A 16,403-nucleotide genomic window follows, 5' to 3' on the forward strand; every position below is an offset into this window, starting at 1 on the left:
GTCGACCTGATGTATCTGACTATACAACAGTCACAGTATCCAGGAAGGCCAAGGAGGGCTTTATGAGGAATTCAACCGTATGCTAGCATACGCTGTACAGTCGGACTGAAGGCAACCGGGGTCTGCGACAACTGAATGAAATTGTTTTCAAGACTGTCCACCGTGTTAGTGCTAACAGAAATGTAACTAGTAAGGAGTTACAGTGAATCGTGTAATCAATTTCCCAAGCAAAGGGAACCTTCTAAAGTTGAAGTGCACCCTCCCACATGGTGGTCAGGCACCGTCGACTAGAACCTGGATGACACTCGTGTCTAAATGGATTGTACCGATTTCATACCTAGAATCTATAGCAACCTCACCAGCGCTAGAACACCGACTGACAAAGAAGTTTAAGCACTGACAGACGTCAGAGTTAACTTTTTACACGTACACGCCATCGGTGGTTATGTGAATGATTTAGAGTTGTAATCCTGTGCACAGGCAGAAGGGCCACCAGAGTGCATTAGTTTTGTTCGTGTTACCAGCTCTAGTACAATATATAGTAGGGGGTATGCATCAGACATTGAGTGATTACAGTGATGATGCCGACACACGTTAGACAGCGTTATCAGTATCTGACAGAGTGGGCAGGATATTTCTCATTTCAAGGCACGATGAGAGGTAGTTGAAACCGTGATTGAGAATGTACGAGGGTAGTTCGAAAAGTTCTCGGAATCACCACAAGAGGTCAGCACTAGCGCAACAAGTTGTTCACGTGATATTCATCGGACTGTTGCCTGTAAACACGTGCCACGTCAGTGTTCTCGGGAGAGAGCTGTGGAGGTGACGTGGCTCTGTTGTTGTTCCCATGAAGTGATTTGTGAAGACGGGAGGGGGGTGGGGGGTTGGGGGAACTGAGATTCGAGCACTGATTAAGTACTTTGTAAATAAAGGTATGAAAGCAAAGGACATTCGTGCAATTTCCAGAATACAGTGGGGGACTCTGCTCCTTCAGATACAATTGTTGCCAAGTGGACAAACAAATTTAAATTTGGTTGGGAGAGCTTAGACGATGATCCGCACAGTGGTCGGCCAAGATGTGTCATGGCTCCAGAAACCATTCTAAAAGTGCACAAAATCGTCACAGAGGATCGCCACCTGAAAGTGTGTGAAACTGCTCACCCTTGCCAGATGTCACCTGAAAGCGTACATCACATTTTATCTGAAGCATTAGACATGAAAAAATTATCCACAAGACGGGTGCCGCAATTCCTTAACACTGGATAAACGCATGAGAATGGACATATTGGAACAATGTTTGGCCTGTTTTACGAGAAACGAACAAGATTTTTTGTGCTGGTTTGCAACCACAGACGAAAATGGGTGCACTACTACACACCAGAAACAAAATAACATTCAAAGCAGTGGAAACATGCTGATTCTCTGCCACCAAAGAAAGCAAAGACAATTCCTTCGCCGAGAAAGGTCAATGCATCAGTATTCTAAGATGCGGTGGGGATTCTGTTAGTAGATTATCTCCCCACTGGGCAAACAAATACTGGAGAATACTATGCTAACCTCCTGGACCAACCGCAACAAAAGATATGTGAAAAAAAGCCAGGTTTAACAATGAAGAAAGTCATCTTCCATCAAGACAATGCGCACCTGCACATCTGTGCTGTCGCCATGGCAAAATTACACGAACTAAGGTATGAATTGTTGCCACACCCGCCTTATTCACCTGATATGGCTGTCAGACTTCCATGTGTTCCCAAAACTGAAAATTTTTCTTCGTGGACAAAGACTCACTTCAAACAAAGAATTAGTAGTTGGAGTTTAAAACTCTTTTGCAGGACTGCAGGAAAATCATTTTTGAGATGGGATCAAGGCACTGGAATATCATTGGACCAAGTGCATTAATCTACAAGGAGACTACATTGAAAAAACAAACAAAGTTTCTTCTATTCCGTTCCGAGAACTTCTCAAACCACCCTTGTAGTTCAGTTGCTCCAGTCCTGGGTGGCCTCGAGTTAAGAGGGCAATGCTCCTCTGTGGCCAGACAGTGGGGCTTTGGGAGGTGGTGAGCGACTGGAAAGATAAGGCTCTGGAGATCTGTTTTTGTACAATGTTGGGAGGATTAATACAGTCTGTAAAAGCCTCAGTGAGATCATCAGTATATTTTGAGAGGGACTGTTCATCACTGCAGGTGCGATGACCGTGGATGGCTAGGCTGCACAGAAGGGACTTCTCGGTACGAAAGGGGTGGCAGCTGTCGAAGTGGAGATATTGCTGGTGGTTAGTAGGTTTGATGTGGACGGAGGTACTGATGTAGCCATCTCTGAGGTGGAGGTCAACATCTAGGAAGGTGGCCTGTTGGGTTGAGTAGGACCAGATGATGTAAATGGGGGAGAAATTGTTGAGGTTCTGGAGGAATGTGGATAAGGTGTCCTCACCCTCAAACCAGATAGGAAAGATGTCATCAATGAGTCTGGACTAGGTGAGGGGTTTAGGATTCTGGGTTTTTAGGAAGGATTCCTCTAGATAGCCCACGAATAGGTTGGCTTAGAACGGTGCCATGCGACTGCCCACAGCTACACCTCAGATTTGTTTGTAGGTAATGACTTCAAACGAAAAGGAATTGTGGGTGAAGAAATAGTCGGTCACGGTGACTCTGAACGAGGTTGTCGGTTCAGGATCTGTCAGGCATTGGGAAAGGCAGTGTTCAATAGCAGTAAGGCTATGGGCATTAGGGAACTTAATTTAAAGGGAGGTGACATCAATAGTGACGAGCAAGGCACCGAGTTGTAAGGGACAGGAACTGTGGAGAGCTGGCAGAGGAAATGGTTGGTATCTTTTGTATAGGGGTATAGGTTCTGGGTAATAGGCTGAAGATGTTGGTCTAAGAGACTAGAGATTCTCTCAATGGTGGCACGGTAACTGGCCACAACGGGGCGTCCTGGGCAGCTGGGCTTATGAACTTCAGGAAGCATGTAGAAGGTAGGAGTGCAAGGGGTGAGGAGAGAGATTGACTCTGGGGAGAGGTTCTGGGATGGGCCTAAGGATTTGAGGAGTGACTGGAGATCCTGGTGGGTTTCTGGAATGGAGTCATTGTGGCAAGGTTTGTAGGTCGACGTATCTGACAGCTGGCGGAGTCCTTCTGCCAGGTAATCCTTGCAGTTCAAAACAACAGTGGTGGAGCCTTTGTCTGCAGTAGGATTATAATGCCAGGATCAGTTTTTAGGTGGCAGACTGCAGTTCTTTCTGCAGATGCTAGGTTAGTTTGTATGCTGCGGTATTTGAGGAATGATGATGAGGCAAGATTCAAATTAAGAAATTCTGGGAGGTTAACAGGGGGTGATTTGGGGGCAGTGGGGGTGAATCACAGTTGGATGGAGAAGTGAACTGAGTCAAGTAGGATTCAACATTGGTCTTTGGTTGAGCCTGATTGGTAGGGTTGATAATGAGAAAGTATTTCCACTTTAGGGACCAGGAGAAAGAGAGAACGTCTTTAACAAGTCCTGCATGATTGAATTTGGAAGTGGGGTAAAAGGTGAAGCTTATGGAAAGGACTGATATTTATGCAGGGCTAAGGCTTTTGGAGGAGAACTTCACGACAGTGTTTCAGGCCTGTTGAGGTTGTAGATTCTGTGTGGTGGTGGGAGGGAGTTTTGGAGGGAGTTTGTGGGGTAAATGTAGTAAGTATGTCTGCGAGACAGGGTTTGTCAACTATGGGGGGCCGTCAGGGAGGTTTAGAGGTTGTTGTAGAGGTGGTGGATAGTGGCAATCAAAGGTGGAAGTAGGAAGTGAGCAGGGTGGAGAGTTTTTTGAGGTGGCGTTGTGCACACTGCTCTACTTCCTGGAGGGCTAGAGTTTCAATCTGTTATGGGTTATAGGAATTTAGGATTGCATAGCAGAAGAATTTTACGGATGGAGAGAAGGTTTGGGCTTGACTACATTGATGAGAACTATGGATTGGCGAAATCTTAACATAGGGAGGCCATTGTGGAAGAAAGGGTGGCAGATGGAGATGTGTAATCTGATGGTAAGGCTATTTTGGGGGGATTCCACGAGTGAAGCAACAGTGCAGGAAGAGTAAGTGGGGCTGGGTTCTGGCTACGGATAAGGAAACATTTCTGTATTGGTGCAGATGGAAGGAGCATGGATCCATGGTGGTGGGGAAAAATGCAAAAAATACGTAAATAATGCAGAATTATGTCTGAAAAAATCGTAAAAATACACCCAAGAACATGGGAAAAATCAAGAAAAGGATGAAATGAGAAGCAAGATGAAATCTGAGAGAGTACAAGGACAGTCAAAGACGAAAATTCACACAATCACAATCAGATAAAAGTAAAGATATAAATAGAAAAATATTTTACTGTGGGTTGCAGGTATGAGGGATGTGTGAAGAAGGGGGATGGCAAATATGACAATGTGACTCGGTGTAATAGGTGCGAATTGGGACTGAATGGAGAAGGAGTGAGGGAGGGGGAGGGTAGGATGTGAGATACAAGATTGTGTGCGAGTGATCATCATTTTGAAGATAGCGCAGTTTGTAAGGCGACAAGAGGAACACAGGAAAGAAGAAAGAAGAGAAAGAAGGACGGACATTGAGTATAGTAATGTATTAGAAAATGGTAATAAAGGAAGAAATAGTAGATGTAGATGTAGGGTTAAGTGTAGTTTTGTAGTGGTAGGAAGAAGTTTCCTATCTTTTACCTTCTTTGCCTGTTTGTTGTAGTATTATGTTTTTTCACAGTATTGCATAGTACCTAGATATTTTAAAAATGTTTGTTAGTAGCAGGTTTAAATGATTATTATGTACACTTTTTATAATACACAAAAATGTGAATCGGATGACCTATAATAAGTTTTTCACATAACAGGTTGTGAATGTGAAGAATGTATAAATGTACAATAATTAAATATTCTCCACCATTTTCTAAGAAGTCTATTTGCAGGTTTGTAGCTGTTAAAGCATTCATTTTGGAAATGCAAAGTCCACAACTAGATTAACTTTCTTTGATGCGTTGGCTCCAGCTATCTGTGAGCCATGTAAAACAATATCGCAGAGGAATTGTTTTTTCAAATGAGGTTCTTCTTCCTCTATCTCCCCATCACTTTTTCATTATTTCATTCTGCTGTTAATTTTGGTGTTGAGTGAATTTTCTTCCATGTTGGCTAAATTTTTCTGAAAATCTATTAAGTTGTTCTTTTCTGAATTTTTATGTTTAAAATGTATTCTTCAGTTACATTCTCTCTAGTCCCGAGTTTCTCTGGTCTGTTGATTTTGGAATTTTATTGTTACTGAAACACACTAAGATTTCTTTAAGTAATCTACTATCCTCGATTTTATATGTCCGAAGATACTGACCTGCCCTCTCAATTAGGAATTTTTTTAATAGGTCCCCCCCCCCCCCCCCCCCAAATTGCAATCAATTTTCCTCTACAACGTATTACAGAATTTTTCAAAAAATTCTCCTGTTTCTTTTTTTCACCTTTTTCTATTTCTTTACTCAAGCATGGAAATTTACTGTGTTGCATAGAATGCATGCACTTTTATATCTTTTTCATAGTCTCCAATTTTCGTAACAATGAAAACTGATTTATTGTTTTATGTCTACTCGAAGAGATGATATTCCATCTTCATCTTCTGGGTCAGAACATTTAATTTTTTTGACTTCTTTACTTTACCCAAAACTTGTGTTCAACGATTTGTGAGTACCCCCAATATTTGTCATATATTCTGTTTTAGGTGTGAAGATTCTCTGAAATATATATATGGTGACAGTTAATTCTATAGCTTTACCAAAGACTCCACTGTCATCTGCAGTGGCCAGGCATTTAATTTTTATTTTATTCATACTAAACAAACAAAATAAACCAGGCACCGAAAATATTTATAAGACTGACTCAGAATTGTTGTCTTGGGGAAATGACTCACTTTGTGACATTTCATACAGAATGGTGATTTAATAAAATTACTAAAACTGCCAATTTATTTCCTATCCCTACTTATACATCAGAGGAACTGGTTCAACTTGCCGTTGTGCTATTTATCTTACGTGCAATTTGCTTTATACTGACATCAAGATTCCCAACAGTTTTTAAAATACACAGTATTACAAAAATCTGTCACAACTACAAACCAATACATCATGTCAAATTTTGCCATGCTTTATCAAATATTTATGTGCACCCACAGCTTCATTAAATTCTAGGATTTTTATCTGTAAGCAAAAGAGAATTTTGTACTACTACGTATAAGTTTTAAAAAAGGAGTAAATAAAATACTGATATCTCACAGTAGTCAGCTTTATTTGCTGTATCTTTAAGAGTATCATCCGCTACCTCAACAAACTGAACACATTTGATTCATCAGTTTAGGAACATTTCTCTCCATTATTGCCTTCTTTTGGTGCTAATCAAGAGTCGCACATGGGAGGGTCAGATGTATGGACATATGTTAAATTAAGACAATTACAACTTTAATGGGCACCTTCATAAAAGCTTATATTTCTTCTTATTAAACAATTGTGTGTTTTTCACCAGGTCTCAGCTAAAATACTCCAGGCTTCTACTAGTCATTCTATAACTGTCTACATTTATAAAAGTACTCGAAATATAACAACAACCACAGCATCTTCTGTCGATGATTCCAGCCAGGTCCAGATACATTTACCAATACAAGTAATTTAAAAATTCTCTTCAGAACTGTTTAGGTACGGAAGGTACACACTTCTACAAACACATCTCCTTTTAGTGCAAAAATACTGCATTGTTGGACCATAACTTAATTTTCACACAAATGTTGTACTTAGGATCCCAGAAAAAATGGGAATGAACTCTATAGATGCAGCAATCAGGGTGAACAGGCTTAGATGGTGGGGTCATGTTACACGCATGGGAGAAGCAAGGTTACCCAAGAGACTCGTGGGTTCAGCAGTAGAGGGTAGGAGGAGTCGGGGTCGACCAAGGAGAAGGCACCTGGATTCGGTTAAGAATGATTTTGAAGTAATAGACTTAGCATCAGAAGAGGCACCAATGTTAGCACTGAATAGGGGATCACGGAGGAATTTTATAAGGGGGGACTACGCTCCAGACTGAACGCTGAATGGCATAATCAGTCTTAAATGATGATGATGATGATGATCACTAATGGAAATTTCTTTGGTTGCATGTTGGGGTTGACAAAGCTTCAAACTCTCCAGCTACACCATGAGATGCTGGGGGTAAACACCACCCATCAAAAAATTCCGAAATTGATTTTACTCCTGACGTATAAAGAAAGTCAACGTAGTAATTACAGCGGCAGGTTGAACTAACAACTGTAAACAAAAGATGTAGATTCTGCTGGGAGTATGCAGCGTTACATAGCAGACATCCAACTACAGCATGTTAACATCGTGTCACTAATCGTAATGGAGCAACATCTCTAAATCGAGTGTTCTAGACATTCTCGAGAATATTCTGAGGACAAGCAAAGTGTATGCAAAGTTTGTACAGCACACTTTCACTCCCGAGCAGAACCAATGACGTGTGGACGCCTTCCACGACCCGGATGAAATGGAAGATGCGGATAGTTTTTTTCCGGTGAACTTCATCGCGGTGACAACTGGTGTTATCAATACGAACCTACCGTAAAGCAACAAAGTGCAGAAATTCACATGAAGGGTAAATGTTTCGACAACAAAACTGACAACAGAGCCAATGCGACACGAGAACTGAACGGCACCTCAGAAGAATTTTTCTGACAGCTTCACACAGTCGTACGATTGTTCTCTGTTGTACTCAAGTGCGTGTAATAAAAATGTGAGGTGACACGCGATGTACCTTACAAACTACTGAGCCGTTCTCGTACCTGGGATAGTGCGGGTAGGCAGGAGGTGACAGAGTGTCGCCTCGGACACATCCACTCCCAGCGGCAGCCCGGAGCACCGAGTGTCCGAGCAGCGACTCGGTGGCGTTCTCCAGCAGCTGCAGGTGTTCCGACATGCCAGTGAGGTGCTGCCGGCGACGGGGGTCGTGCCCGTGGAGTCGGTGCTTGCCGTTGTGAGAATGCGCTGCGTTCGCGTGCCCCTCCGAAACTGGGCCAGAGTGCAACGGCCGCTTCACACGCCGGCGGGGGCGAAATTTTCCACTCTCGAACGTGTGTTCGTATTGTGGGTCTGAAACAGTAACACAGTAATTGTTTGGTGAGCAGTTCATCAAAACACACACCGAGAATTCGCCGCCACTGAATGTAGAATAAAGTACTTCGACCGAATTGTCTAGGATTATCGACCGAGTCGTGACGTCGTATCGTCTCGGTGCTCAGATAGGTATCCTACTTGTTACATTCGAGTGAAGTGGCAGATTCGTGTCCAGCTTGTTGTTCTGTAGCTGCTGAACGACAGACTGCTCTGCAGGTTAGTCAATTGCACGCCTCCGGACAGTAAGAGGTGCGACAATAAAGTAATGAGACTGATTTTCTTTGCGAGATGTGGCAACCCTGCACGCTCGAGTAGGCACCTCGATCTGTAGACCGCTTCTGGTCCAAGCAGCACATCAATGCAACTGCTCAGTCGTGAGTTGTGCTGTAATAAGTTAACACGTGTGTGTCTCTCGTCACGGAAATGGAACCGCATAATATTGTGCAACGGTATGCCATATCTTTTTGTGTTAAACTTGGTGAAAACGTGACGACAACTTACGGTAACCTTCAGAAGGATTTTGGAGGGGAGGTTATGTCAAGGCATGAAATGTTTAGTGAAGGCAGAACGAATTTTGAAGATGAAGACCGCAGTGGACAACCGTCAACCTCACAGACAGATGTCAACTCGACCAGGGTGTGTGAACTCGTACGACTTGATTGAAGATTATCTGTGAAAATGACTGCAGAAGAACTGAACTTCAATCGAGAAACAGTTCAGTTCGTCTAATAATAACTGAAGATCTTGGTATGAGAAAGATTTGTGCAAAATTGGATTCTGCATCACAATAATGCACCATCCCATACTGCTCTGTCAGTACAGCAATTTTTAACCTCAAAAAAAATTTCAGTACGACCACAGCCACCTCGTTCACCAGATATCGCTCCATGCAACTTTTTTCTATTTCCGAGAGTCAAAACAGTGGTCAAGGGACACCGTTTTCAAACAACACAAGATGTCCAAAAAGCTGTGAAGAGGGTCTTGGAGGATATTACAGAAGATGAGTTCCAGGAATGATACCACCAATGGCAGAAGTGCTGGAAAAAGTGTGTGCAATCAGAAGGGAACTGCTTTGAAGGAGACAACACCATACTTGACTAAAGCGGTAAGCAACATTTTTTTTCACATCAGTCTCATTACTTTACTGTCGCACCTCATCTACATCTACATTTATACTCCGCAAGCCACCCAACGGTGTGTGGCGGAGGGCACTTTACGTGCCACTGTCATTACCTCCCTTGTCTGTTCCAGTCGCGTATGGTTCGCGGGAAGAACGACTGTCTGAAAGCCTCCGTGCGCACTCGAATCTCTCTAATTTTACTTTCGTGATCTCCTCGGGAGGTTTAAGTAGGGGGAAGCAATATATTCGATACCTCATCCAGAAACGCACCCTCTCGAAACCTGGACAGCAAGCTACACCGCGATGCAGAGCACCTTTCTTGCAGAGTCTGCCACTCGAGTTTGCTAAACATCTCCATAACGCTATCACTATTACCAAATAACCCTGTGACGAAACGCGCCGCTCTTCTTTGGATCTTCTCTATCTCCTCCATCAACCCGACCTCGTACGGATGCCACACTGATGAGCAATACTCAAGTATAGGTCGAACGAGTGTTTTGTAAGCCACCTCCTTTGTTGATGGACTACATTTTCTAAGGACTCTCCCAATGAATCTCAACCTGGTACCCGCCTTACCAACAATTAATTTTATATGATCATTCCACTTCAAATCATTCTGCACGCATACTCCCAGATATTTTACAGAAGTAACTGCTACCAGTGTTTGTTCCACTATCATATAATCATACAATAAAGGATCCTTCTTTCTATGTATTCGCAATACATTACATTTGTCTATGTTAAGGGTCAGTTGCCACTCCCTGCGCCAAGTGCCTATCCGCTGCAGATCTTCCTGAATTTCTCTACAATTTTCTAATGCTGCAACTTCTCTGTATACTACAGCATCATCCGTGAAAAGCCGCATGGAACTTCAGACACTACCCACTAGGTCATTTATATATATTGTGAAAAGCAATGGTCCCATAACACTCCCCTGTGGCGTGCCAGAGGTTACTTTAACGTCTGTAGACATCTCTCCATTGATAACAACATGCTGTGTTCTGTTTGCTAAAAACTCTTCAATCCAGCCACACAGCCGGTCTGATATTCCGTAGGCTCTTACTTTGTTTATCAGGCGACAGTGCGGAACTGTATCGAACGCCTTCCGGAAGCCGAGGAAAATAGCATCTACCTGGGAGCCTGTATCTAATATTTTCTGCGGCTCATGAACAAATAAAGCGAGTTGAGTCTCACACGATCGCTGTTTCCAGAATCCATGTTGATTGCTACAGAGTAGATTCTGGGTTTCCAAAAACGGCATGGTACTCGAGCAAAAATTGTGTTCTAAAATTCTACAATTCATATGTTGTACTTGTTGGATGGGAGGTCCCCAGCGGAGTCAGAGGGTCTGGAAGTTTGAATACTGGTGCTGCCTGCCTACTCCACACGCTGCCTCCACCACTTTCATGTCGGAGCATTCCTGGTGTATTTTTGCTGCTGCCACATTCTGTGCAGAGCTCACAGCTGGTAACTGCTGTGCCAGTTGACGAGGTTGTCATATACTTGTTATTTTCACTGCACCTTTACTGCCCACATCTAGGAATCCGTAAGCACAGCACTGTTTTCCTGTTCAAAACAAATATGCTTTGTTACTTCAAACACGAACACGTAAATGTACTGTGCTGCATCAGCAAATTCTGGGACTCTGGTACTGAATAGGATGTATAATTACAAGTATATGATGACCTTGTCAACTGGGACAGTTGTTTCCAATTGAGTTACACACGGGACGTGGCATTCGCAAAAATGTGTCAGGAATGCTCTGATATGTTAGCGGCTGAAGCAGCAGGCAAAACAGATAAACAATACCAATGCACAACTGGCCCATCCATTACGGCCTTGGCAGAGGAATCTGCATTCTCTCAGCTATAAAGAAACAAACTGGAGACGAACTCGACACTTTGACGGAAGATGAGAAGCTGGAAATTCACCGAGAGATTGCAACAACACGATGCCAACACTCGGATGGTAAACACGAAAGAATTCGTCAAATAAATCTGCTGACAAAACCTGCATTTCCATCGTGTAGATTGTTAGGTCACGTTGTATTCCTCTTCAGTTCCATCTCAAGCCTGATTTACACTGAAGTGAAAGAAAGAGAACAGAAGCAAACGAGCAGTCGCAGGCAGTTTGCCTGTGTTGACTACCATTTACTTGCACGTGTGAATAAGGCTTTACACTAGAGGGAACAAAAGAGAAAACAAGATAATAACTATAGTCTATGAACACTGCATCATTACTCTTTTTTGGCAATAATAATCAGCGAACAGGATAATACACCATACGGTTAGAGCCATGATGCGAAACTTTGATATTCAGCTAGGATTATTTTGCACGGATTTTGACAAAGTAATGCATGACGAATGGATGGTTTTTGACAAAGTGAGCAAAATAGATCTGAGAAATGTGTGCAGATAGTGTGCTGAACTGCAACTCTGGTGCAATAATTAGAAAAATAATTACTGACGATTAACAGGACCTGAAAAAAGGCTAGCATTCACACTCTCGTTATCAGCAACTGGAGACATTTATATTAGTGATTGCTTCACATTTAGATAGCTGCAGTATAACAGATGGTTTCATAAGTCTGCAATGACTTCAACAATTTTATTAAAGTAAGTATTAGGAAAATACTTCCAACAAAATACAATTAATGAAATCTAAAATATACATATGAGGTCTGTTCAAAAAATTCTGAAACTTTGTCCACAAAATTTTTCTACACTTACACTTTACTTATCGTGCATAGTCTCTTTCAAAATACTCTGATACGCCGCTCCCAACACTGTTTCCACGCTCGGAAGCAGTCTTGGTACACCTGTTGCTGGATCATGCAAAGTGTGTATTTTCTTTTATCTCGTCTTTCACTGGAAATCTTTGTCCTTTATTGACATATGACACATGGTTGGTCGGTTGGTTTGAGGGGAGAGGACCAAACAACAAGTCATTGGTCCCAACAGATTAGGAAAGGATAGAGAAGGAAGTCAGCTATGCCCTTTCAAAGGAACCATCCCAGCATTTGCGTGAAGCGATTTTGGGAAATCACGGAAAACCTAAATCAGGATGGCCGGACAAGGATTTGAACTGTCGTCCTCCCAAATGCAAGTCCAGTGTGCTAACCACTGTGCCACTTCGCTCGGTAAATTGCAGATTGCTTCCCTGTATTGTTTGTATTTGTGGCTGCATGCTTACTTTCTTGACAGCAATGCCACAAAGCTGGAAGGCTGTAGTTATCATCGCTAATGAAATTACTTTCATTCTTAGAGATTTCAATCACTTTGTAAGACTTTCCTTCTATATATGTTGCATTCCTTCACAAGCACTCACGCATTATTGGTACCTATTCCTCGATTGCAGTTCTCCTCATGTTCCAAGATGTAAGGGATCTACAATCCCTTACTCACCAATATTCATCACGAATCCACGTACATGGGACAAGTACAGATTGATTATTGAGTGTCATTTGTGCTGAGTCAGAAAATTTTTTGTTGTTCGGAGTACAGAGTGCGAGTTGAACTACTGTTATGAGCAAGTAGCAGCTGGGTGTGTTCAATGGCACATCCAAACACGAAAGTTCCTTTCTGTCATGATGTCACGTTTCCACATCGACTCGTCTTACTGCACTGATTCTGTACAACTTAGAAGCGGGTGGATGCCCCCCCCCCCCCCCCCCACGCACACACACACCACTTCACTGCCGTAACATACTTTAGCAGTGGAGAGGTCTCTGCACCAACTACAACACTCCAAAACAGACAGAGAGGTCTTAAGTGTGTGATTAGCATTTGGCAGCATATCTCACTCATAACCCAATAGAATTTATCACCAGAAAACAAAATTAACAAAATTCACAAGCTGGAAACCACTTGGTGCCGCTCTCACATCTACGGCAACTTTTTGTTGCATACAAAGCGTTGCGTTGGGCAGCAATTTGTCGGCGGGTTACGATGATGAGAGCAGGATACAGGCAGCTCCGCTGGTTAATCTTCTCTGGCGAAACGCAAATCAAGTTCCGGCACAACTGTATCATCAACCCCACGGTGATAAACAAACCACAAGACGCCAGTATACGACCGCTGTTGACATGTGCTCTCTTTCGAAGTACATTACGTAGACATCGCTTGTTTTTACACTTTATGCACTGTCCATGATGCTATCGTCCATAATTACACACTTCATCACATTCATATAGTCTTAGCCACAAATACACAGTTCATAGAATTGTTCTTGTGTGTGAAGCACACAGTAAACAATGTCCACTGTGTTCTCGCATTTCAAACTTCGACAACGTCACTGAAAGCCATTTATATTGCACAGTTAATTAAAGTCTTCACTTTTACAGCTTGATAGAATGTGATAGACAACAGTTCCACCACCCAAAACCAATACCAGCAAAGCTCATCTGCATAAAAGCACTGTTCATGTTGGCCACAACAAAGTATTGTTAGCGGCACTTTCATAGTCCGGTTTATTTGCTCTTAAAGTTTGCTGGCAAATGCCATTACATATCGCAATGGTAAAGATAATTAACAATCTGATAGTTCAGTATCACTGTCCATACAATTACATATGCTTTTCATAAAAAACAGTACTATTTTTCCGCACATGCTTCACAGACACACCATCCACCATCCCCTCTACTGTACAACAACCTTTCGACTAACGAAATCACTATCGCTGTCCCCTGTCTATAGATGTTATATCGTTATCATAAATTACATAAATCTTTGTAAATGATACCGACTGCATTTTCCACAATTAATAATATTCCAAAAGAGAACTTTACAAACTTTATCACAGGTACAAAGCAAGAAACATATTTATCCATTGGCAAACGAAATAATCACAATTACATCTTTACATTTAAAAACCACAGTAGAATGTTGAAAATGAAAAATGGAAATGAAGTCCCATGCTTCTTTACAGAGCGTAGGGGAACGATGCGGGAGACCCGCACCGCCTTACTAGGCAAGGTCCTAATGGTGGTGGTTTGCCGTTGCCTTCCTCCGACCGTAATGGGGATGAATGATGATGATGATGAAGACGACACAACAACACCCAGTCATCTTGAGGCAGGAAAAATCCCTGACCCCGCCGGAAATCGAACCCAGAACCCCGTGCTCGGGAAGCGAGAACGCTAACGCGAGACCACGAGGGGCGGACAGTAGAATGTTACATAATCACAATTAGAAATGCCCATATGAACAAAAGAAAAAGAATAGAAATCGAAAGAAAACCACAAAAAAAAAAATTATTTGCATAATTAGCAATGCCTTCACAAGCTACCCAGCCATTCATCAGCTGTGTGACTCACCAAGCATCCAGTAGTGGCGTTTGAGCTTGCCGCCTTCCTGTGGCAACTTGACAAAGCAACTGTAGCGTGCCACGTTATTGCTGATCATCTTCTGCAGAAACTTCTTCCTGGCAGCATAGTAGGGAAAACGGCTCGCGACGTAGGAGTAGATCTCCGACAGCATCGCCCTCCTGCCACACAAACAAAAGCACACAGCACAGTACTGATCGTCCAAAGGAGACCCTGATCTGAACGTAGGGGGAAAAAGAGCACTTTTTGACACCTTTACTACTACAGACGTCCAGTGAGACCCCTTACCAGTATTGATTTTGTACAGGCGGAGAAATAAATGATGGACACAGAAAGGAAGACAAAAAAAAGCAGATTAGCATAGGCAAAAAGGGGTTTCCTGGACAAAAGAAAACTATTAGTATCAATATTGGCACTAACATGAGAAAAAAAAATTCTGAGAATTTACATCTGGAGCACAAAATTGTATGACTTTTGTGAACCATGGACTACAAGAAAATCATAAAAGAAGAGAACTGGAAATTTGAGATGCGGTGCAATAGAAGAATGTTGAAAATAAGGTGGACTGATAAAGTAAGAAATGAAGATGTTCTCCATAGTATTGGCAAAGCAAGGAACAAGAGGAAAAACACACACACACACACACACACACACACACACACACACACACACAGGCACTCACACCCCACCCCACCCCCCTACAAAGCATGGGGTGGATGTGGTTCATCAAATGACCCACAAACATTCTACAAAAGTTGCATGTAAGAGATGGCTGCTGCATGTCTCCCATTACACTTTGGTCTTGGCAGTAAAAAATACAAGGGTCACCAACAAAATAGTACTGAAGAAGAAAATGGAAAGCAAGAAGTTCATACTCCAGGTGGTAAATGAACTCAAGGAAATGAAAGAGGAGGAGGAGGAGGAAGAAGAAGAAGAAGAAGAAGAAGAAGAAGAAGAAGAAGAATGAAGAAGAATGCAGAAAGTGGAACACGTGCCAAATCAGCGTCAGAAAAGGCAAAAAGACCAGTGCCAACTATGGTAAGTGTAACAAAGCTGTGTGCTTATAACAAAAATCACCTGTGCTAAGTGTGTCTAGCATATTTCAATAACTTAGGAGAAAGGACAAAAAAGTTGAATGTTTAACACATGAGTACAATATGGATCATATGTAACAAATGCATTAGTAGGTCATAAACTTGGTCAGCATTTGAAAGTATACAGTTTAGCAAACATGTTAGCATCGGCAACAATAAATTGGTAAGATTTTTTGTTCGAATAAAAAAGTAAGGTGTTAATTTAGTGTTCAATAAATATTATAATAATTCATAAAAAGAAAGGGTTTAACATAAACTAAAATAAACCACTTGTTTAAGTAAAATATGATCTCCTCTTCCCCCCCCCCCCCCCCCCCGCCCTCCCGGCTCAAAAGGACCTTCCCACCATTTTAGGAATGTCAGAAACTCAGCCATTCTATTATTACTTGTAGTGCTGCCAACTTCGTAAAAAAAAAAACCTTTGAGCCTCAGAGGGTCAGTACTCTTACTTTCCTGGACGTGCCTTGTATTCCCTCCAGCCTACCATTTAACCCTGATGGCATTTTTTGGTCATACTCCCTCCCTGAAGCCCAACTGTGAGTCTGATAATTTGTATCCATTGCTCTCTGGTATACTGTGTCTCAAAAACTGTGGAAATCAATGGTAACAGAGACATTTGCTGCTAATTGGAACAGTACTCCAAAATCAGTACTAACTCAATACACATACATGGAAATTATTAACATTATCTGTGC

The 16,403-nt window shown here is 42.2% G+C and overlaps 1 protein-coding gene across 1 annotated transcript in view; it reads right to left on the reverse strand.

Annotated features, from left to right (window-relative positions):
• The window catches only part of LOC124720207 (forkhead box protein G1-like), a 29,343-nt gene extending 21,369 nt beyond the window's left edge, over positions 1–7,974 (reverse strand). Inside the window, exon 1 of the mRNA XM_047245530.1 lies at positions 7,841–7,974. Within this exon, the coding sequence (XP_047101486.1) occupies positions 7,841–7,974 (134 nt within the window). The remainder of the gene's footprint in view (positions 1–7,840) is intronic.
• Positions 7,975–16,403: the final 8,429 nt, after the last annotated feature.

Source organism: Schistocerca piceifrons, chromosome 11 (assembly GCF_021461385.2).
Source record: "Schistocerca piceifrons isolate TAMUIC-IGC-003096 chromosome 11, iqSchPice1.1, whole genome shotgun sequence".
Classification (NCBI taxonomy): domain Eukaryota; kingdom Metazoa; phylum Arthropoda; class Insecta; order Orthoptera; family Acrididae; genus Schistocerca; species Schistocerca piceifrons.